Source organism: Neodiprion virginianus, chromosome 3 (genome assembly GCF_021901495.1).
Source record: "Neodiprion virginianus isolate iyNeoVirg1 chromosome 3, iyNeoVirg1.1, whole genome shotgun sequence".
NCBI lineage: Eukaryota > Metazoa > Arthropoda > Insecta > Hymenoptera > Diprionidae > Neodiprion > Neodiprion virginianus.
The window spans coordinates 38,212,033-38,236,169 of record NC_060879.1 but is presented as its reverse complement, the minus strand read 5'-3'; the positions used below and the strand labels follow the sequence as shown (position 1 = coordinate 38,236,169).

General features: G+C 40.4%; 2 protein-coding genes across 6 annotated transcripts in view; both read left to right on the top strand.

Moving 5' to 3' along the window:
• The window catches only part of LOC124301116 (hemicentin-2-like), a 248,204-nt gene that overhangs the window by 62,630 nt on the left and 161,437 nt on the right, over positions 1-24,137 (top strand). The gene's annotated exons all lie outside the window — the stretch shown is intronic.
• On the top strand, positions 286-13,761 carry LOC124301117 (nose resistant to fluoxetine protein 6-like). 4 transcript variants are annotated; one of them, XM_046755834.1, is made up of 10 exons: positions 286-613; positions 10,089-10,452; positions 10,527-10,803; positions 11,063-11,223; positions 11,993-12,161; positions 12,283-12,485; positions 12,554-12,674; positions 12,769-12,958; positions 13,121-13,263; positions 13,333-13,761. In XM_046755834.1, exons 1-10 carry the CDS (start codon positions 352-354, stop codon positions 13,537-13,539), a joined length of 2,097 nt encoding a protein of 698 aa, XP_046611790.1. In that variant the 5' UTR covers positions 286-351; the 3' UTR covers positions 13,540-13,761. The 4 variants fall into 4 exon arrangements, 3 of the variants coding, with proteins under 3 accessions (XP_046611790.1, XP_046611787.1, XP_046611789.1); XR_006907400.1 differs by lacking the exons at positions 10,089-10,452; positions 10,527-10,803; positions 11,063-11,223; ... (4 more) ...; positions 13,121-13,263; positions 13,333-13,761 and adding exons at positions 804-1,167; positions 1,242-1,518; positions 1,780-1,940; ... (4 more) ...; positions 3,859-3,988; positions 4,058-4,199 and having other exon boundaries at positions 300-613; XM_046755831.1 differs by lacking the exons at positions 10,089-10,452; positions 10,527-10,803; positions 11,063-11,223; ... (4 more) ...; positions 13,121-13,263; positions 13,333-13,761 and adding exons at positions 804-1,167; positions 1,242-1,518; positions 1,780-1,940; ... (4 more) ...; positions 3,846-3,988; positions 4,058-4,485 and having other exon boundaries at positions 302-613.

Genomic DNA, 24,137 nt, shown 5'->3' with positions numbered 1-24,137 from the left:
GCAGTCAGATTGTAGTAAAAAATTCACTGAAATATGGTATTTATTGTATGTTGTTTCTCGCTTATTAGATATTTCGGAACTCGTTATAATATTATACAGTGACCCTCAGATTAAATGTGCATATTTATAGCGATGGTTTTACCCCTTATCAGAAATGGCTGTCGCCATTATGAAACGTGTTTTAACGTTTCTATTTTTACTGACAAATTCATTGCAATGCTCTAACATTACTATGTATTACTAATTCTCCTAACTCGTTTTACCACTTTTTGTACAAACATTGACTATATATTCTGGAGATGATGCTTCATTCGGTCAGTCTTCCTGAAATCAAGTAACCGCAAACGCACAATGCTTTTCCATCACAACGTACTCGTGACGGTACTGTTCCTGACTTCGATACGAAGTTTTGGCTCTGCATCTATGGATACGGTTCCATCTATCCATGGTTCGGACGAAACCAGGGAATGGATCAAAAGGATTGTTGGCTCGTTACGACAACCGTGGATCGAAGGTTTCAAATCTGTTCTCCATACCACTGAATCTTCCTGTGCGACCGAAGTCGCGGTGTTGATACAAGCGATGGAATCTGGCCAAGAATGGGCTTTTCAAAGTAAGAAATAAGCTAATCATTCCGAGGGGTATTTTGTGAATATACTTTCTCAAATATCGGGTGTAAAGAATGCTCTGTTATCATAAAAGTGGAAGAGTCTCTTCATATGCCGAAGGTCGCCTCGTACGAAATGTACAAGACCTTGTGTAATCGATTATGCAGTTAGTAATGATTCTATTTTCTATAATAGTGCTGGATGCTTCGTCGGGTTTTCAAACCGGACTTATGAAAGGAAACTTTAGAGACGTCGGATTGTACGACGAATGCGTCGAAGTCAATGGGCGATACAACCACGTCAATATCCGGGGTAAGCACTGCATGGTTTCTCTGGGTTCGGCGTCTCCTACGTCACCTGAGGTTATTGGTGTCGATTATCTCCGCATTTCATCATCGATTTGTGTTCCATCGTCGTGCAACGAGACTCACGTTGAGCAGATCTACAATGCTACCGTCGCGAACATACCAACTATCAGCCACCTAGGATTAGAAGCAAGTAACGCGTTCTGCGCGGACGTGGGGTCCGATGACTTGAGTGCTGGAGAAATTTACACGCTGTAAGTTGGCATTATTTGTAGTTTAGGGAAACAATCACGTTTGATCGTTCAAGAGAACAGTGCACTCCTTACAGAATTTTTTTTCTGGCCGTTGTCGTATTCATGATTGCTTGTACGATCTGCGACTTTGCGAGACGACACAAGCAGACAGAAGCATCTACCGTAATGAATACGTTGGCCAAATTTTCCCTCTACACCAATGCACTCGCTGTTTTAAGCACGAAAGTAGAATCTGACACGTTTCAATCAATCGAAGGCATCAGAGTTTTGAGTATGTGCTGGGTCATACTGGGTCATCGTTTCATCAGTTTATTCATCAGGCCAGTTGTCAATGTATTTGAAGTTGCTGAAGTAAGTTGAACAGTACACTCAATGTGCAGTATAGACGATAATTGCTCTAACGATTGATGGCTACTTTATCGGCATGATAGTACGAAAATCGTGTTTTTAGCACAATACAGTCCGATGTTACAATCTGAAATACTTTTCTGAGTGTGCGATTTGCATTCTAGTAGAGACGATTATTAATATGTAGACTCGCGTTGTTGCAAAATACAAATTACCCAGCGTTACGGCAAGCAAATCAGTAATATTGTCACAATCGATCCACAGTGGGTGAATTCAAGGACATCTTTGTACATTCAGGCCGCGCCATTTGCTGTCGAAACCTTCTTTCTAGTGAGCGGATTTTTCACGGCTCACCTGCTTCTCAAAGCTTTGAATTCGGGGAGACAAATCAATTGGCCAATGTTATACCTTCATCGTTACCTCCGGTGAGTTTCAAAAACTTTGATTCAAAGCTATACAGCTTGGATAACACAGTAGATGTGCAATGCACGTCATAAAGTGATTCAATGTTTTTGATATCTCATTGTCAAGTATTTTTGATAACGTATGTTTTAAGTATTTTTGAGACGAATCAGGAATCCGATTATCACCAAAGAAAGTTATTTTTTCCGCGCATTTATACAGTTTTGAGCCCTCGAAGTTGACAGATTTTTCATGATTTTCTCAAACGGCGTTATGGAACAAATTACCATCTTCTTTCTTCGGGATGAATTTTGCAATTTCGCTATTTCAAAAATTACAAAGTAATTTATCTGATATACGCTATGGTTATACTTGGTGATTCTTGAGATCGCATATTTAGACTGAAGAATATTATTACTTACTTATCGTCAGTATTTTTTAAAAGAAACATGCATCCCAGAAAAGGAAAACGATAGTTTCTTCTATAGCGCTGTTTGACAAAATTATAAAACATTCGTCAACTTACAGAGCTCAAAACTGTACGACTGCACGGAAAATGTAGTTTTTATGATCGTAATCGGATTCCTTGAGCTCAGAAATTCTTTAAACAAACGTTTTTGAAAGAAAATATTAACCTCAGACATTCGAAAACATTAAATTATGTTACGACGCTATTTCTCACTTTAGCAGTTGAGTGGTTAATAGTGTAACGTGTCACTTTGCGTGTAGTCAAAAGCTACAGATGGGACATAACTCTTTGTCACTCGTGTACGTATAAATTGATATTTTTTCTTACAGACTCACGCCATCTTTCGTCGTCGTTATGTTGTTCGTTTCATTTTTTATGAATCGCTTTGGAAACGGCCCCCTATGGAAAATTTGGATTGGTGACCACGTAGAAATTTGCAAAAAAAATTGGTGGTTTAATATATTATACATTCAGAACTTTTTGAATCCAGATGTTACGGTTAGTATGGCCCAACGCATTCACTAGGTCAAACATATAATTCGAATAACAAAGCAGAAATAGTCCTGGCACAGGTTTTTAATGATAATAAATCTGATGAAATAACGCATGAAAATTTCAGTGCTTACCCTATACCTGGTACTTGGCTGTTAATATGCAGCTTTTTTGGCTATCGCCAATTGTCATATATCCACTTTACCGCTGGCCAAAACATGGAATCCGAATACTAGGTTTCGTCCTCCTCGCCTCGATCTTTATACCACCCGTTGTTCTAGGTATCAATGGTTACACTAACAGAATATTTACCATGCGCGTAGACTTGGGGTAAGTGAATATTAGCGAAACACGTTGTTCATCGAATGGAAGATATTCGTTATAATTATTTTCAAATCAGAATACTAGTCTTCGGGGACTTGGTCAACTTCTACATAGCAACTTACAATCGAGCCAGCGCTTACTTCTTTGGAATGTTCTTGGGTTACGACGTAGCGACCAAGAAGAGGCAACTTACGAAGGTATTTCAGGCAAAGTTTTCGCATTACCAGCAATTCCAATCCTATTTCGATGGACAACTGATCGTTTAATATCGACACATTTTCCGATTTTCAGGTGAACGTATGGATCAACTGGATTGCAACCTCCGTTCTTCTCCTATTTTGTATGTGTGCTACTCATTGCAATTACAACAATGCTTTTGCGTACAACCCTGTGTTGGAAGTTGTAGTCGCACTTACGTTACGTTCGTGTTGGTCGGTTGCCATTGCTTGGATCATTTATGCATGTACTCACGGATATGGAGGCAAGTATCCGTTTTATTTTTGCGAATGGAAAGCTGCGCTAAATTACAGACCACTGTGAAATTCCTAACTCGAAGGTTCCTGATTCAGGCGCCGAATAGGACTCTAGTCAAATAATACGATACGTTGATGAGACATACTATTCAACATTGATAATATTTCAGGCCCTGTTAACAGCTTTCTGTCCATGCCGTTCTTTCGGCCACTCAGTCGGTTGTCATTTTCCACTTACTTGGTGCATATGTTGATCCAATGTATGAGGAGTGCGGCCGCACGGACTCCTGTGGTGTTTTCGAATTCTTTGATAGTAAGTCTTTTTCTTTACAACTTCCGTTGTTCATCCTGCGCATTTGAAATTCAACCCATCTCTTCGCAGATTCACGAGTATTTGATTGATTTGGTGCTTTCGATCGTCGCGGCTTTTGTTTTCACCTTATTTTTTGAGTCTCCATTGGTTGTGTTGGAGAAAATTTTCGTCAGTTCCAAATCAGAGGTTAACCGAGTCACTCTGGTGCGAGGCACGGATAACGGACTGCAGGTTAAGGAGGAAGGAATTCGAAAGGAATCGACAAAGAAGGACTGATGTTGCCGTTTTCTGTCAACCGTTATATTTTAGAAAATATTATGTCGAGAATTGCCACTGTTATAGAATAGTTATACCCACCCTACTCCTTCTTTTATTCAAGTCCGATTTTTCTTTGTGTCTGACGCGCGCTGCACCATAATTATTAGCTGTATCGGATTGTACTTGATTACGCATGTGGAAATATTTTGTTTTAATAAAAATTATTGATTGATTTCGAATCTGTGCATCAAGCAGATCTGTACTGGGCGTATCTCACTGACCTTTCAAGTTTTCCGCACGAAATCTTCTCAATGCTATTGTGCCACCGAGTATTTCCTTGATGAAAGAGCCTCCCAAAAAATTATCCGTCTGGAGATCCCCGCGGATTTCTCTGAAACAAGTGCTGAATAATACCTCACTATACCCTAATACTCAGGGAGAAATTTCAACTTGAATATGCGAATCCTTTCGAAGATATGTGGAAGCAAAGTTGACGAATTTCCATACATTACATAGAACCACCCAACAAATAATCTCAACGCTGAATCCAACTCGCGTCTATACCTCCAAAACAATTCAGTAAAGCCATAACATCCCCTGAAACGTGTATGCTCTTCCAAGGCATGATATATAAATGAAACGATGTAAAGATAGAATTTCATTTACATCTCAAGGTATTTTTCTAAACAGGCCCACCAAGTACCACGTGTTACTTTTTTTCAATAAGTCATTTTGTTTTTACATTTACACTTAATTATCATTCGTAGTTGGATAAGTTTAGGGTCAGTCTGACCCCAGTGTGACAACAGTGATATTCTAGAGAGATGTGAAAGCTAAGGGTCAAGTTTCAATCATGCTTTTATTGTAAATTAACAGACATGTACATGGCAGTAGTATGTGTTTTGAATCTTTTTTGACAAATCATGAGAACACATTTTTAATGTACTTGGCGAAAGGTTTTTGGATCAGAGTTGCTTTTTGGGGGAATTCAAACTACGAACGGAATGATAGATATTTCGTCAGAACTGAACATACGTTGATAATCACCTATGTGATGAAAAATTTGCTCGATAACGTAACCGATCTCATCTGATGGTCAATAACGGAACAATTTCGAATATAATTCAGAATATTCGATTTTACCCTTTACTTACAAGAAGATAGTCTTCTGATCAAGCTTATCCAAACTGAATTTAATTACTCATTCCAAGCCTCCGTTCCTCCGTTTTTCCTTGCTGACGTTTCGTTTTCCGATTGTACTCTCGAATCAGCGACTGATGAATCATCGGCGTTTGATTGAGAGAAGTAGCTTTCCGTGCACATTTTCTCAAGAGTTTCCTTCATCCCAGGAATCGCACCAACAAATTTTAACCATAGCATCCGAATCGCGCGTCATAAACACTCGCAGACATGCATGCATCCTTATTTCCTGAGAAGCTTCCTTATCGCCGGCATCACCCTACCATGTGATACACAAAAAGCCGTACGTTCCTCAGCCAATCTCCGGGCTTACGGTGCGTTCGCATTTTCGTTACCACAGACTCCGAGGGTTTGAGTTGGAGATAGACGGTGTCGGTCGTAGGTGTAAACAGAAAACTTGCGAAGTCGATAAATAAATGGGAGACTCCCGAGGTTCTCCGTGTTCCGGTGTCGACTCACCTCGTCTTCCAGCTGCTTTTATAAGCGTTTGGATCTGAACGAGGTGACGCCACTGTCGCACTATGGGGCAATAAAAATCTGACCGTAAAGAAGAACCGGTCGGACGGTCTGAATCGAAAGTTGGAAAATAAAGGACTGTTTGGAACATCTACAGCGATGTTATTTACGATGATGATAGTCAACGACGAGAATGAAACAAAATCCGTTCCGCATGTGATAGAAGAAATGAATCTCGAATCGTTCCACGTTAGGAAAAACAGACGTGTCGCCATGATCTCACCGATTTTTACCAAATTTTACACATTTGTTCAGGTTGCTGGAGAACGATAAATTCCAAATTTTCTGCCCCTGGGTGCAAGCCTGACGCTCGGAATCGAATCTTCAAGTTTTTAGCCCACTTACAGGGTTTTTCAATAAATCCTAATTTTCTACTTTTTGCGGCTTTTTGAAAATGTCGGTAGACTAATGACGGGATCATGTTCCCCAGAAAATTTTCAAACGATTTCATGTTTGAGATTTTTTTTAGCTTATAATACGCAAAATGCAGCTAAAACACACGATTTTTCTTATTCAAAAACCCGAAATTGGGGCAAAAACTTGAAAATTCGATTGTGGGCGCTAGAATTGTCCTCTGAGTGTAAAAATGTAGAATTCTTGACTGAATGACTCTCAGAGCAAATTTGTATCGCACAAACTCATGTATCGACTATTTGAAAATTGGTTTTGTCAATTTAATAAATAAACAAAAGCTTTTCTCAAATTGTCGATAATCAATCTCAGCGTAATTTTGTGATTCCAATAGCCAAGCTTTATTTCCTGCGAAAAGATTTTAGTAAATAAGCTGTTATATTTTTCCCAATCTACGTGGATTTACTTTTTATTTTTTTATTTTCATTTTTTTCTTGTCCTAATTCGCAAATATTCTTTTCATCGGATGTTTTTTTTTGTACCGGATTTTCTTTCACAACTTCTTCATTCGGCTGCCAAGTTCTATGAGTTTCGGATCTTTCGCTCCTTTGTTTTTGAGATCATCGCACAAATTTGTCCGACATACCATCACACTGTTCCCTTTTCATGGTGATAAAAAGTATCGCGAAAAAACAGTTTTTCCATTTTATTTTCCCATTTCATTCGACCCTCCAAACCAGAACAATCATAAATTTCTTCTCTACTGCTTGAATTTCAAAGTAGCTGCATATTTTTCTTAAAATAATGACCAGGTTTCCGGGGTTCGATCACCTGACGACAGTAATTTGTAGACACCTGGTTCACAGAATATTTGTACTTCATCGCTTCTAATATCAAGGGTGGTTATACGTAATAAGAGAGAGCAGATGTTGTGCACTCTGTACACCGAACGTCTTCGGCGCGGTAATATGAAACTCTAAAATTGCGGAAGCGGCGAAACACTGCAGCTGATACACTGGCTACAGCCACAGGAAAGAAAGCTCGAATCTTGCATAACGGGGTGAGCATAAATTGCAACGGGTAGTTATCCACCGTTACCTTGCACACCTTTTACACCGGTTCTATCGGAATTGAGAGTAAATTTTTGACCTGTTCTCATTTTTTGTCTCAAGATTTTCAAACCGGAATGTATAGGTACAGGCTGGTTCAGGTGTGTGAAAAATGGTATCGAACTTCTTCACCTCTCATCTCTTTCTTTCTCTTTGTTTCTGAAACTTCGAAGCAGGGATGGCTTTTTAGTGGCTACAGATTTGAGGATTTGTTAGGATCGCAATCAATTTTTATCGAGCTCTTTCGTCGAAAAAATTATGAACACGGTCAAAAACTGGTATCGAATGAGTTTTGTCAAACAAGATTGGCGGTTGCTGATCGCGCCAAGTTCATTGAAAATAAACATGAACGCGCGCGAGTCGACGCGCTATCTCGTATCGCAAACTGAAGCCCTTGGTCTACCTGGCGAAAATATTATCACGTATATCTCCCCTTTCACGATCAAATTTTACACTCGACAAGTTTCGTACGCTTATAGATCCGTAGAGCTTTCGATCAAGCCCTGTATCAATATGATCACTGCACGGAGAGCCAAAATATACCAGTTATAATATTTCCAACACCGTAGAAATCGTCAGTTCAATCGATAATTTTCGTCGTCTTCGGAACAAACGCTTTTTGGTGTATATAGATATAGAATCAGTGTTAAATGCGTTGGCAATAATCCGAACCGGCCAAATGGATTTACATTTCACACGTGCTTACATGGGAGTGTGATAAAAATTAGCGCATTGTCAATAAACAAAGATCACAATTGTGATTAAATTGTGATTTTACGAAAGCAACACCATTATCATGGAACATAACTGAAATTTAAAGAGTGATTGTTGTACGTAGCGTGTAGTGCGGGCACGTGTGATAATAAACATATTCACGATACATCGAAATCTTTCTTCGTATAATTTCATTGTTTTCACGAAATTATTATCGGCATTGGTTTTTTAAAAGTTACCTGAAAGGATTTGACGAAAATTGATGCAAGTATGACGGAAGAGTTTCACCCTAAAGAAGAAAATTTCGCTGCAGCTGAAACACGTGGTGGAGTAAAGCAGGCAGGTAGGTAAGTGATAATTTACATCATTGACGTACGTTGGTACATCACATTGGTCTAAATTTATGAAATTTGGTCTATAACACAAGACTTCTCTTTCATATGTATGGGTAATTCATAAGCAAATGAACGTAAAGCAATACATTTTGACATAAAACGTGTGTGAAGTGCCATCAATTTAGTGTCTTCTTTGACAGACCGTCGTTTGACGTGGTTGTAAAATCTAGCTCGATGATGAGAGTACTTGGAAGACAGTATCAATCCAGACGAGAGATCGTTCATGATGAATATTTAAACGATTACTGAAACTTGGGTACCTTGAAACTTCGCACACGAGGCGTGTTTTTGATCGGGACTACCGGTTAACCTTAAATGATACGCTACATAGTTAAACACTGCGCGCTCAGTGTCCTCTATCTAGAAAACGATTTAACGTATAAAAAAACTTTTGACATAAAAGCTGTAGAGAATTTCATCTTGTAAAATATTGACGATATATACAAATAGCGCAAACCCCAAAGGAAACGAGACATTTTCAAAAAATCTATTTTTGTGACCTTTGACCTCAATCTTTGACAGACGCGGACACCTTACAATATGTAGATTTTGAGACAAGTTTCAGGATGTCGAAATGAAAGTTTACACAAATATACAGCTGGGTAACTCGAATTCCATAGTGAAACTACTAAAATGACTGGACTGTTAAGACGTTCATTAGGAACATCCGCATTCGCACAAGGGACAAGGAAAACTGCAGAAAACCTCAAATTTTTGCAAGCTGCCACTTTGCGAACTCAGGTCCTCCCGTTCCGCAGTCAGATTGTAATAAAAAATTCACTGAAATATGGTATTTATTGTATGTTGTTTCTCGCTTATTAGATATTTCGGAACTCGTTATAATATTATACAGTGACCCTCAGATTAAATGTGCATATTTATAGCGATGGTTTTACCCCTTATCAGAAATGGCTGTCACCATTATGAAACGTGTTTTAACGTTTCTATTTTTACTAACCAATTCATTGCAATGTTTTAACATTACTATATATTACTAATTCTTCTGACTAGTTTTACCACTTTTTGCACAAACATTGACTATATATTCTGGAGAAGATGCTTGATTCGGTCAGTCTTCCTGAAATCAAGTAACCGCAAACGCACAATGCTTTTCCATCACAACGTACTCGTGACGGTACTGTTCCTGACTTCGATACGAAGTTTTGGCTCTGCATCTATGGATACGGTTCCATCTATCCATGGTTCGGACGAAACCAGGGAATGGATCAAAAGGATTGTTGGCTCGTTACGACAACCGTGGATTAAAGGTTTCAAATCTGTTCTCCATACCACTGAATCTTCCTGTGCGACCGAAGTCGCGGCGTTGATACAAGCGATGGAATCTGGCCAAGAATGGGCTTTTCAAAGTGAGAAATAAGCTAATCATTCCGAGGGGTATTTTGTGAATATACTTCCTCAAATATCACGTGTGAAGAATGCTTTGTTATCATAGAAGTGGAAGAGTCTCTTCATATGCCGAAGGTCGCCTCGTGCGAAATGTACAAGACCTTGTGTGATCGATTATGCAGTTAGTAATGATTCTATTTTCTATAATAGTGCTGGATGCTTCGTCGGGCCTTCAAACCGGACTTATGAAAGGAAACTTTAGAGACGTCGGATTGTACGACGAATGCGTCGAAGTCAATGGGCGATACAACCACGTCAATATCCGGGGTAAGCACTGCATGGTTTCTCTGGGTTCGGCGTCTCCTACGTCACCTGAGGTTATTGGTGTCGATTATCTCCGCATCTCATCATCGATTTGTGTTCCATCGTCGTGCAACGAGACTCACGTTGAGCAGATCTTCAATGCTACCGTCGCGAACATACCATCTATCAGCCACCTAGGATTAGAAGCAAGTAACGCGTTCTGCGCGGACGTGGGATCCGATGACTTGAGTGCTGGAGAAATTTACACGCTGTAAGTTGGCATTATATGTAGTTTAGGGAAACAATCACGTTTCATCGTTCAAGAAAACAGTGCACTCCTTACAGAATTTTTTTTCTGGCCGTTGCCGTATTCATGATTGCTTGTACGATCTGCGACTTTGCGAGACGACACAAGCAGACAGAAGCATCTGCCGTAATGAATACGTTGACGAAATTTTCCCTCTACACCAATGCACTCGCTGTTTTAAGCACGAAAGTAGAATCTGACACGTTTCAATCAATCCAAGGCATCAGAGTTTTGAGTATGTGCTGGGTCATACTGGGTCATCGTTTCACCAGTTTATTCATCAGGCCAGTTGTCAATGTATTCGAACTTGCTGAAGTAAGTTGAACAGTTCACTCAATGTGCAGATAGACTATAATTACTCTAACGATTAATGGCTACTTTATCGGCATGATAGTACGAAAATCGTGTTTTGAGCACGATACAGTCCGATGTCACAATCTGGAATACTTTCTAAGTGTGGGATTTGCATTCTAGTAGAAACGATTATTAATGAGTAGACTCGCGTTGTTGCAAAATACAAATTATCCAGCGTTACGTCAAGCAAATCAGTAATATTGTCACAATCGGTCCACAGAGGCTGGATTCATGGACATCTTTGTACGTTCAGGCCGCGCCATTAGCTGTCGAAACCTTCTTTGTGGTGAGCGGATTTTTCACGGCTCATCTGCTTCTTCAAGCTTTGAAATCGGGGAGAAAAACCAATTGGCTAATGTTTTACCTTCATCGTTACCTTCGGTGAGTTTCAAAAACTTTGATTCAAAGCTGTACAGCTCGGATCACACAGTAGATGTGCAATGCACGTCATAAAGTGATTCAATGTTTCTGATATCTCAAGTATTTTTGATAACGTGTGTTTTAAGTATTTTTGAGATGAATCAGGAATCCGATTATCACCAAAGAAAGTTATTTTTTCCGCGCATTTATACAGTTTTGAGCCCTCGAAGTTGACAGATTTTTCATGATTTTCTCAAACGGCGTTATAGAACAAATTACCATCTTCTTTCTTCGGGATGAATTTTTCAATTTCGCAATTTCAAGAATCACAAAGTAATTTATCTAATATACGCTATGATTATACTTGGTGATTCTGGAAATCGAATGTTTAGACTGAAGAATATTGTTATTTACTTACCGTCAGTATTTTTTAAAAGAAACCTGCATCCCAGAAAAGGAAAACGATAGTTTTTTCTATTGCGCTGTTTGACAAAATTATAAAACATTCGTCGACTTCCAGAGCTCAAAACTGTACGACTGCACGGAAAATATAGTTTTTATGATCGTAATCGGATTCCTTGAGCTCAAAAATTCTTTCAACAAACGTTTTTGAAAAAAAATATCAACCTCAGATATTCGAAAACATTAAATTATATTACGACGCTATTTCTCACTTTAGCAGTTGAGTGGTTAATAGTGTAACGTGTCACTTTGCGTGTAGTCAAAAGCTACAGATGGGATATAACTCTTTCTCACTTGTGTACGTATAAATTCATATTTTTTCTCACAGAATCACGCCATCTTTCGTCGTCGTTATGTTGTTCGTTTCATTTTTTATGAATCGCTTTGGAAACGGCCCCCTATGGAAAATTTGGATTGGTGACCACGTAGAAATTTGCAAAAAAAATTGGTGGTTCAATATATTATACATTCAGAACTTTTTGAAACCAGAACTTACGGTTGGTATGGCCCAACGCATCTACTAGATCAAACATATAATTCGTATAACAAAGAAGAAATAGTCCTGGCACAGGTTTTCAATGGTAATAAATCTGATAAAATAACGCATGAAAATTTCAGTGCTTACCCTACACCTGGTACTTGGCTGTTGATATGCAGCTTTTTTGGATATCTCCAATGGTCATCTATCCACTTTACCGCTGGCCAAAACATGGAATCCGAATACTAGGTTTCGTCCTCCTCGCCTCGATTTTTATACCACCCGTTGTTCTAGGTATCAATGGTTACACTAACAGATTATTTACCATGCGCGTAGACTTGGGGTAAGTGAATATTAACGACACATTATTTATCGAATGGAAGATAATCGTTATAATTATTTCCACATCAGAATACTAGACTTCGGGGACTTGTTCAACTTCTACATGCCGACTTACAATCGAGCCAGCGCTTACTTCTTTGGAATGTTCTTGGGTTACGACGTAGCGACCAAGAAGAGGCAACTTACGAAGGTATTTCAGGCAAAGTTTTCGCATTATAAGCAATTCCAATCCTATTTCAATGGACAACTGATCGTTTAATATCGACACATTTTCCGATTTTCAGGTGAACGTATGGATCAACTGGGCTGCAACCTCCGTTCTTCTCGTATTTTGTATGTGTGCTACTCATTTCAATTACAACATTGCTTTTGCGTACAACCGTGTATTGGAAGTTGTACTCGCACTAACGTTACGTCCGTGTTGGTCGATTGCCATTGCTTGGATCATTTATGCATGTACTCACGGATATGGAGGCAAGTGTCCGTTTTATTTTTATGAATGGAAAGCTGCGCTGAATTATAGAACACTGTATAATTCCTTATTCGAAGGTTCCTGATGCAGTCGCCGAATAGGACTCTAGTCAGATAATACGATACGTTGATGAGACATACTATTCAACATTGATAATATTTTAGGCCCCGTTAACAGCTTTCTGTCCATGCCGTTCTTTCGGCCACTCAGTCGGTTGTCATTTTCGACTTACTTGGTGCATTTGTTGATCCAATGTCAGAGGGGTGCGGCCGCACGGACTCCTGCGGTGCTTTCGAATTCTTTGATAGTAAGTCTTTTTCTTCACAACTTCCGTTGTTCAACCTGCGCATTTGAAATTCAACCCATCTCTTTGCAGATTCACGAGTATTTGATTGATTTGGTGCTTTCGACCGTCGCGGCTTTTGTTTTCACCTTATTTTTTGAGTCTCCATTGGTTGTGTTGGAGAAAATTTTTGTCAGTTCCAAATCAGAGGTTAACCGAGTCACTCTGGTGCGAGGCACGAATAACGGACTGCAGGTTAAGGAGGAAGGAATTCGAAAGGAATCGACGAAGAAGGACTGATGTTGCCGTTTTCTGTCAACCGTTATATTTTAGAAAATATTATGTCGAGAATGGCCACTATTATAGAATAGTTCTACCCACCCCACTCCTTCTTTTATTCAAGTCCGATTTTTCTTCGTGTCTGACGCGCGCTGCACCATAATTATTAGCTGTATCGGATTGTACTCGATTACGCATGTGGAAATGTTTTGTTTTAATGAAAATTATTGATTGATTTTGAATCTGTGCATCGAGCAGATGTGTACTTGGCGTATCTCATTGAACTTTCAAGTTTTCGGCATGAAATCTCCTCAATGCTATTGTGCCACCAAGTATTTTCTTGATGAAAGAGCCTCCCAAAAAATTATCCGTCTGGAGATCCCCGCGGATTTCTCCGAAACAAGTGCTGAATAATACCTTACTATACCCTAATACTCAGGGAGAAATTTTAACTTGAATATGCGAATCCTTCCGAAGATATGTGGAAGCAAAGTTGGCAAATTTCCATACACTAGATAGAACAGCCCAACAAATAATCTCAACGCTGAATCCAAATCGCGTATATACCTCCAAAATAATTCAGTAAAGCCAAAACATCCCCTGAAACGTGTATGCTCTTCCAAGGCATGATATATAAATGAAACGATATAAAGATAGAATTTCATTTACATCTCAAGGTATTTTTCTAAACAGGCCCACCAAGTACCACGTGTTACTTTTTTTCAATCAGTCATTTTGTTTTTACATTTACACTTAATTATCATTCGTAGTTGGATAAGTTTAGGGTCAGTCTGACCCCAGTGTGACAACAGTGAGATTCTAGAGAGATGTGAAAGCTAAGTGTCAAGTTTCAATCATGCTTTTATTGTAAATTAACAGACATGTACATGGCAGTAGTATGTGTTTTGAATCTTTTTTGACAAATCATGAGAACACATTTTTAATGTACTTGGCGAAAGGTTTTTGGATCAGAGTTGCTTTTTGGGGGAATTCAAACTACGAACGGAATGATAGGTAATTCGTCAGAACTGAACATACGTTGATAATCACCTATGTAATGAAAAATCTGCTCGATAACGTAACCGATCTCATCTGATTATCAATAACGGAACAATTTCGAATATAATTCAGAATATTCGATTTTACTTTTTACTTACAAGAAGATAGTCTTCTGATAAAGCTTATCCAAACTGAATCTAATTACTAATTCTAAGCCTCCGTTCCTCGATTTTTCCTTGCCGACGTTTCGTTTTCCGATTGTACTTTCGAATCAGCGACTGATGAATCATCGGCGTTTGATTGAGAGAAGTAGGTTTCCGTGCATATCTTCTTAAAAGTTTCCTTCATCCCAGGAATCGAACCAACAAATCTTAACCATAGCATCCGAATCGCGCGTCATAAACACTCGCAGACATGCATGCATCCTTATTTCCTGAGAAGCTTCCTCATCGCCGGCATCACCCTACCACGTGATACACAAAAGCCGTACGTTTCTCAGCCAATCTCCGGGCTTACGGTGCGTTCGCATTTTCGTTACCACAGACTCCGAGGGTTTGAGTTGGAGATAGACGGTGTCGGTCGTAGGTGTAAACAGAAAACTTGCGAAGTCGATAAATAAATGGGAGACTCCCGAGGTTCTCCGTGTTCCGGTGTCGACTCACCTCGTCTTCCAGCTGCTTTTATAAGCGTTTGGATCTGAACGAGGTGACGCCACTGTCGCACTATGGGGCAATAAAAATCTGACCGTAAAGAAGAACCGGTCGGACGGTCTGAATCGAAAGTTGGAAAATAAAGGACTGTTTGGAACATCTACAGCGATGTTATTTACGATGATGATAGTCAACGACGAGAATGAAACAAAATCCGTTCCGCATGTGATAGAAGAAATGAATCTCGAATCGTTTCACGTTAGGAAAAACAGACGTGTCGCCATGATCTCACCGATTTTTACCAAATTTTACACATTTGTTTAGGTTGCTGAAGAACGATAAATTCCAAATTTTCCGCCCCTGGGTACAAGCCTGACGCTCGGAATCGAATCTTCAAGTTTTTGGCCCACTTACAGGGTTTTTTAATAAATCCTAATTTTCTACTTTTTGTGGCTTTTTGAAAATGTCGGTAGACTAATGACGGGATCATGTTCCCCGGAAAATTTGCAAACGATTTCATGTTTGAGATTTTTTTTAGCTTATAATACGCGAAATGCAGCTAAAACACACGATTTTTTTTATTTAAAAACCCGAAATCGGAGCAAAAACTTGAAAATTCGATGCCGGGCGCTAGAATTGTCCTCTGAGTGTAAAAATGTGGAATTCTTGACTGAATGACTCTCAGAGCAAATTTGTATAGCACAAACTCATGTATCGACTATTTGAAAATTGGTATTGTTAATTTAATAAATAAACAAAAGCTTTTCTTAAATTGTTGATAATCAATCTCAGCGTGATTGCGTGATTCCAATTTTCTCAGATACATCTTTATCACACATCGCGAATGTTGTTCAATTAGCGTTCCTTATAACTGTTGTAAAAAAACATTTCCGCAAATTTTCGAACCCTTTTTTTCTCTATTCTTAACTCTCGATTCAGACGATCCGACACATTCATCCTCACCTTCTGCATTCAGGGCCTGAAGTTACATGCTTCTCCCGCTTTTTCTCCCACCTCCAGTCGCAACTCGACCGACTCCTTTTCCCATTTCCTCGGTGTGAAAGCGTGTATTTTCCGTGCATCCGCAGCTCGTCGTCGACAGAAAACGGCCACTGCGACTGCGAACATGGAAAACTACGTACACACCTTTACAAGTTATAGGTATAGTACTTCCGCCAAATATGCAAATTTACGCGAAGCGGACACCCGAGCCTTCTGGGTGCTGTTCCCTGGATATTGCTAAGGAGAAAAATACCCCCAGAAAAACACCGGAGCGCGGGCTGTTTCATATTTTCCAACCTTCGAATGGAAAAATTGTTCTCCTGGGTGGTCCTGGGTTCTAGCAGCCACGCGTGCTCTCCTTGATGCAAATGAACTCTGTTCAAACTCCCACTCGCTCCGGGGATAAGATCAAGTTTCTCATTTCAGTCCATTATCGGGCTGCACAAACGTTGCGTCAAAGTATCCACCTTACAGGCACTCTTGCATTCTCGGTTCTTCTCGTTTAACCTCTATCTTCTTCTTCTTATTTTTCTTTCAACCAAAAGCATGAGAAATTGCACTTTAGCTTTACACGGGGATTTTGCGACTAAAGGATCGATGGTGGTGAGAGATGATTTTACAAGCTGTTACATTCTTGTGGAATACAGAGTCCGCTTTTCCACCGAAACATTTCTAAATGAAAAACATTACCTCTCAAGATTTTTTTAGCGAGGTTTTTTACAGTTAGTTGCAGCACTTCGGGTAATAAACCTCGATTAAATTTCTCATTCCAGCAGTTTCGAAATTTCAATTTCAGCCAAAGCATTGCAGGATAAACAATGCGCCTTTATTGACGGTGTGAATTTCGGTGAAAATTTCATATTTCAACCCGATGATATTCGATAAAAACCGAGGACAATGCCTCCTCGCCATTGTTATACAACCCACGAAATTTCTCCGCTTTCCGGCTGCGGAGTCGGGCTCTCCGGTAATGGATCCGACTTTAGAAACGTTTCAGTGGCTCAAACTTCGTCGTCGTGAAGAATAACGGGAAGACGAAAATTAATCGACGGAGAAAATTGTCGAGGTGAAAAAAATAAACGTAGCATGTCACGTGATATTAAAAGATAAAAAAAAAAATCCGATTTCATAACTTGTGTTTATAAGTTTAATTCTGAGTGTTAATTACGGGTGCAAAAATTTTGACCACGTTTTCACGAGGGGAAACAAACTCGAGTCCAATGGTAAATACTTACCAACAGATCGAAATCGACGGTCTCGTCGTAACGATTCGGGACAAAACGAACTTGGATCGTCAGAGTATAAAATTCAGGAGACAAGGGCTGCTACATAGATGGACTAACCGGGGCGAAGCGTTTTATCTCTGGGAAGCGGAGGCGGAGGATCTCGTTTAACAGAGATTTACGGTGGAATTCGAGTCCTGGAGAAGCAGTTAGACGGTAGCCGGAGAACCGCGGAGGACCAGCCGGATATATTTGGGCCGAGATGGGCGTCTGGGAATTCCTTATGGTTTCGCACCTTGGCCATGTATCGAGGGAGCGTCGGGGCATAAAGAGAGAGAGAGAGAGAGAGAGAGAGTAAATCTCCCAATTCCTCTCCGCATCCTTTTATTTTTGACCCCGAGAGCATAAGAGGCAAAGGAGTGACGCGTGCGGAAGAAGACACGCGGCGTTATTTATCGGCCCAGTTTCTACGCTTCTTCGGCCCGCTTTTCGCCGGCTAAATTATTGAGCTCGGCGAACGAGTCGCCCAGAAGAGATATTATACCCCTCTAGAACGGGAACTTATCTGTAAAGTTTGTCGGCGCGACGCCTCCAAGACACCCAGAAGGACGAAGGACTCGGGCGCTGCCTCTTAGCGTACCCGACGCCTCCTCTCTGGAGACGACTCCTACTATACGTCTCATGATCTCCGCCGGGGACCACTGCTTCCAAAATTCACGCAACACGCATCCCTGCAATATTCATTTTTCACGGTTGCCTTTTTCCTTTCTTTCCTCTCTTTCCTCGCCGCTGCTTGCCCCACTTTCCAACGATATTATATGCTCCGAATGAGAATTGAAGCTGCCAACGCCCCGGGAAATGGGGTTTCAGAGTCCAAGGATTTTTTCTCTCTTCCACACTCGGCGAAAAAATTTTGCGTTTGAAAAAATTGTTCGTTCAACCGGGCTTTTCTACTTCAAACAAAGACATGTTTAGCTATGCTTAACCCGCCGGCTTACACCATTTTTTTTTGTCGCCACTGTTAAAATTGATTCAGAGCATTTGTTTTTATAATTTTAGTAGTGACATGGAATCGGCAGAATGATGTGAGTAAGAATATGCAAACAAAAATGCGATATGTATGTAGATTCAGTGAATGGTTATTTAAAAAAAGAAGACAAAAAGGCGCGAAGGATTCCCTTTGCAGGAGCGTAAATTTTATAGTTCTGTTAGGTCATTAATGTCTCAGGTTTAATCCAGAGGGTTAAATTGGTGAGAAATGTTTTTGAATGAATCATTCGCATTTTATTTAATTAAGTATTTTCATGAATCTAAGAAACACTTCTTTTTGTTTTTCTTCTTATTCAAATCATCATCACTGAATAACATCGTCATTAAAACGTGAGAAGCTTTTAACAAATAGAATAACTCAAGTGCCATTTGTAAATTCACATTGTAGTATCCGGCAATGTAATTTAACTTCGCAAACGTTGAATGACTATTCGCAAGATACTTTGAGGCAGTGGTTATAGTGCCTGATAGCCTGGTTCAAATTCCATTGAAAACTGTGCGAAATTATGAAAAAACAAAATAAAAATTATGTCAAACGAAGTATTGGCGATAAATTGTTTCTCCAATTTTTGTCAGCTATCAAAACTCTTCGAGAGAATTTGCGATTTTGAAAAAGTTATCACCATTCTCTGCTTTAACGAATCGAATAAAAAATCCACATTTTTCAATAACACGGAACAGATGTGCTTATTATTTTCTTACGGGCAGTTGACAAACGCTCGCAAGCTGGGGATCTCTCACCCCCATTTTCGCATACGAATTGCACAAAATCCGCAAACTCGGTTTCGCAGTCTGACTCAGTACGAAACACGCGGTGGCGAGTGGAATAAGGACATCAGGGGGAACGACTTGATCTCCGAAGGTTTCGGGATTCGCGCGGTTCCAACTTCCCGGAAGTTTATTAGCACGGGGTTGTCGCGGTCAGCTGACCGCATCCTGCAGGAAGTCACTCGCCGTATCAAACATCCCCTGACAAAGTTTCATCCAACTTCGCCGGCGCATCGGCTTTCATTTTGAATATGGAACTCGGGACGAGACTTAAACCGTTTCTCTCCAGAATTATCCTCCGAGTGGGGCTTAGCGTGGCTAAACACTGCCAAGTAAAAAGCTCTCATGATCCCCGACGAAGCCAGCCGCGCATCTTTCCCCAGACGTTGCGGTTCTACGCCATGACACCTTACTGTACGTTCACTCTCTTGGTATTAAATTTTATCCCATCAAATTTTTATCCCTTGCTCACTGCAAGGGCCGATTTAAGCTTACTTTGAGCGAGCTTTTTAAGGATGATATTTTGGTTTCGCTACAGTTCCGATATTGCTGAAGTATAATTTTTATTGATCAATTTCATCACGTTTTCACGAACTTTTAACTCTTCCTATGGTTGAGAAACATAATATCACATTATATATTTGCTCTGTAAGAAAAAAATTCTCATCTAATATCTTGTCTGACATTAAATCGGTTTTGGGATAGAATTCTCCGGAACTGCTAAGAAAAACAAAATTCGTTTTCCCGGTATTTTCAGTTCCATGCAGTGCGAAAGATTGAAAACATCTAAACAACTTTCTATATTGTTCCTAATGATTAATCTTGACAATGACCTTATATTCGGTAAAGCCAGTATTATTTACGTCGAAAACGCAATAAGTCATATTTTTCTTCGTCAACAGAAACTATTGAAAATTCGAAACTAATTTGGTTCGTGTATATAATACACAATGAATCGTTAAGGCCTGAAAATTGAATGATTTTTATATGTTACTGTACACTATACCATACCCAAATTTCAGCCAAATCAAAAATTCAACCCTAAAAAGCTGAGTGAACGTTGGTGTTTTAACACCGCATGAGCTCGAATTAACAAACTCGCAACCTGATCTAGCTACGTGAGAAATGGACAAAACAAAACGCACTTTTCTGCCCCGTTTCAAACATAATCCTACTGTGGCAAGTATCCGTGACAAATGTCAGAGCTAGTTATATTCCTGATACTGTAACGGCCTGGGGGTGAAAAAACATGCCCGAGTTTTCTACCCTGCCGGCTTGTACAAGCCGAGGCTTTTTCCGCATCTGCAGGTAAGAAACCACTGGGCGAAGGTAAGGCTCTCTCTATCACGCGATTCAGCAATCATAAGAGGCGGGCTAACGTGCACCGGTTCTCTTATCGCAACTGCAAAGTGAAATTATTTCACGTAAGTCCCGAGCTAGCTAGCTGCTGATACGTAATTGTAACCCCCTTAGGAAGAAATTACACCTATACACAGGTGGGTACATCGGGTCGAGCCGGAGCCCGCAAGCTCGTTCTTAACTCGCGCTTTTCTTATGTCTACAGCTCGAACGGAACACTTTTTCTTTTAAAACCCATTTTAATTGGCGCTGATAACGAGCCTCGCATTTTATACGGTTTTTTAACGTGTTTGCTGTGCTGCGCTGTGTCGAGGATAAGCGGGAAGCCTTCTTGAAGTAGTAAACGAAACGTATAACAACGGTTTAAGCGTGGGTATAGTATAATTGGAATTTCCGAATAGTTTGAATGACAGAAGCGAGTTTTACGAATATGCTGGAGTTCTTTTGTACGATCCACGTCCGATGTAAACTCCTCGGAACTGAGATCATTCAAAATTTCAACCCTCGGGTCCAGAATTATAAACAAGTAATACGAGACTGACGAAACTTGGTACAGGGATCGACTCGCGTAGCTCATAAGGTCTCGTTGATATCGAATTTCAAGAGGTTTATAATCAGATTCTACAGCGAATCTCCCAGCCGAGATCATCGTTTCAGAAATAATTAATTCCAGTAATTCCTGCTAGAAAATAAAATCTCTTGAAATTGTGGGGTGAAATAATGAAACGAGTTTGAAATTTCATTCTCACGAAAGCTCAAAAAAACTGGCATCGTCGCGCGTCATCAGCGATCTTCGCGAGTAACCTTATGCGCGAAAATTCCCCGCCAGAAGAAACGTGATCCCAGAAATCTAAGATTCGATTTTATAATGAGCTGCAAGAGGGATGAGACTGTGTAGGTACGTGATAGGAGAAACAATCAAGGCTGCGAATGAATGAGGGGGTGAAGAGCAATTTTGCGCCTGTTTTATCAATTTGCTAGATCTTAATCGTGCCTAAGTATTGTTATTAGGGCTGTAAGCGCGGCGGAAGGTTTGTCCGGTGTCGTGTAGCCGTCCTGTCGCGATGTCGTGCAACACCCAACCCTCGACACCGGGTCCAACCTTTCGGCCTCCATCGTTCGCGTCCTTGCGGCAAAAAGAATGGGGTTCGTGCCAAGGCGCCTTAAACTAGGCGTGGCGCAATGTCGAGCTTGCGACTGCCTTTCATAATTGTTCTTAATAAAACTACCCGTTTATCCCGGCTAAACTGCAAGCTCGATTCCATCGATTCTTATTTCTGGACGACGCAGCCGACGCTTCTCACGCTTCACCTTCGTCACGCGTGCCGCTCGCACTCGCGTTAACAACTTCTGCAAATGGAATAAACGCGCCCGATGAAGGGTAAACGATGACAAGGACTCGGCGCCTCACACCTTTCCAATCTCGTGTAGTCAAATGCTTCGAGCTGATTGTCTGAAAGCTCGGCAATCAGTCCATGCTCATATTGTCATAGTGACGTGTAACCCTTGCAAAATAGACAATATGGCTCCAACTTGAACCGTCAACTTCACGTTAGTTCTACCTTTGCGGTAGGTATGTACTTGAATCGTATGAATCGTCACCTCAAGGTCCTGAAATGCTTGTGTGAACCAGTTTCTGGATCGAACGTCTGACGGAACACGTTACCCCGGGGGTGGATTTACTCGGCTTGATGTAAACGCGACGATGGTTGGAACGTTGCATCGCGTTATCCGCGTTAAGCTTTCATTTCTAATCTAGTATATTTGTGTCTCCGTCGACATTAATTGCGCTTCAAATTGAATCTAAAGAATTTGTGGAGACCGGAAATCCATCCAATCCCACGTCGGGAAGCTCGTTTTTGATTGGTTCGATTATCACTGTATTGAAACGTCCAGTCTAAGAGGTTTTCACCATTGTAGCATCCAGTGTTAAAGTAATATCTGGCTTCAATGCAGCTACGCGTCTTCAAATGGATTTGTTTGACTCCGGCTAAACTCGCACTATTCCACGTGCAACTTTAGGCAAGTTTGCACGAACCCCGTTGAGCTCAAGTGATTTCAAGTAAGTTCGAAAGACTTCCGAACAAGTGTATAAACCAAACTTTGACAAATATCAGTCTTCGGCAACGATTTCTCTTTCGGTAATCACCGTCTCGGCCAAAGGTGCGAATAGTCTTATCGACGAACAAGACTGACGGATAATCTGAACTTGCGTCCTGCTCCTTGGCCCGAGGAAGTTTTCATTAAAAGTTCCGGTCACGTGACGGCCTATGTAAAAGTTTGATTGGACATTCGGTCTATCGCAGCCCCGTGGCTGGATTCGGCGTCACGTATTCCAGTTCCGGAGAGTCGAAATGCGAATGGGTAAAACTCGGCAAGTCGAGATCCTACGCGTTTGTTATTACCCACGTACTCGGTATATGGTTCATGCATATCTACGTCTTCGGTCAGAATTTAGGTCCGTGCTTGTACAACGTATTCCTCTCTCCTCTCCTCTCTTCTTCTCTCTTCTCCGGGTCCTTCGAAATGTGCGGAGAGCAGCTATGTACCGACTTGCGGAGGTGAAACTTCCCGCGGGTTGACTGCAACGTGGAAACATGTAAGGCCTCCGCTTGATTTTTAATTTTACCTTTGTTTACAGGCCCATGTGTCTAAGTAACCACCTCAATCTCACAACCTGAACCTCTACTGCCTCTCTGCTGTAAAATCAACGAAACGTGCTCGGTTTTGACCTTTTCAAGTCTCCTATTATATCTACCGAATTCGCGCTTTATAAATCGTCAAAAACTGAACGAATAAGAATAAATCAAGTACCTATTTACACACTTTTCCTCATTCGTACCCTGCATGAATCATATTACTGAGAGATCAAAAAACTATAGAATACGTACAGTAAAAGAATAATTTCAAATTTTTATTTTACAATGTGTTCGAATAATTGTGTAAACTATTTATACCTCCACTAAAATTTTACCGAATGTTCAAATCTTTTCAATAAGCTTGATCGAAATGAGGGAGAAGTTTTTGATACCTTTTTTTGAACTTCAACCGGACTTCGAACGCGATGCTATTAAAAAATGAAATTTCAAAGACAATTGTTTTTACCCCTATCAGGTATAAGTGCTCAAACATCTCTTGAATTAAAAAAGATCTCGCCCCGAGTGTCATCGTCGGATCCTTCCGAGAGTTGAAAAGGTTGCAACAGCCTGCGGGGTTGATCGGGTCTCGAGTGCTGCGCGATCGTACTTTTTCACGTCATTTTCATCTTGATTTTCAATTCATTTTAGCGCGATAACAGCTTCCAGCGATAAAAGAGATTTGGGGTGGTTTTTGGCCAGATGCGATCGTTCACAAGACCCGAGTTTAAAAAGTGTAAGCGAACAGGCTTCAGAAATAATTATCATACGTATTACAGTTACGATAGGCATTGAAAGAGGAAACGAAGTTTCTGAATTACAATAATACTTCTCGAGGGGCGAGAAAGTGTTTTTTGTACTCTTAAAAAACCAATCTCAAGATGTAAGAATTGCTTCGAACGGGTTCAAAGTGAACTGTATAGCAAACTTTT

Bases quoted from the DNA above. Each gene is read 5' to 3' on its own strand.
- LOC124301117 (XM_046755834.1), top strand. From the start codon at position 352: ATGCTTTTCCATCACAACGTACTCGTGACGGTACTGTTCCTGACTTCG. The intron at 11,224-11,992 runs GTGAGTTTCAAA...TTTTTCTCACAG, and splicing joins TACCTTCATCGTTACCTTCG to AATCACGCCATCTTTCGTCG. The intron at 12,959-13,120 runs GCAAGTGTCCGT...ATAATATTTTAG, and splicing joins ATGTACTCACGGATATGGAG to GCCCCGTTAACAGCTTTCTG.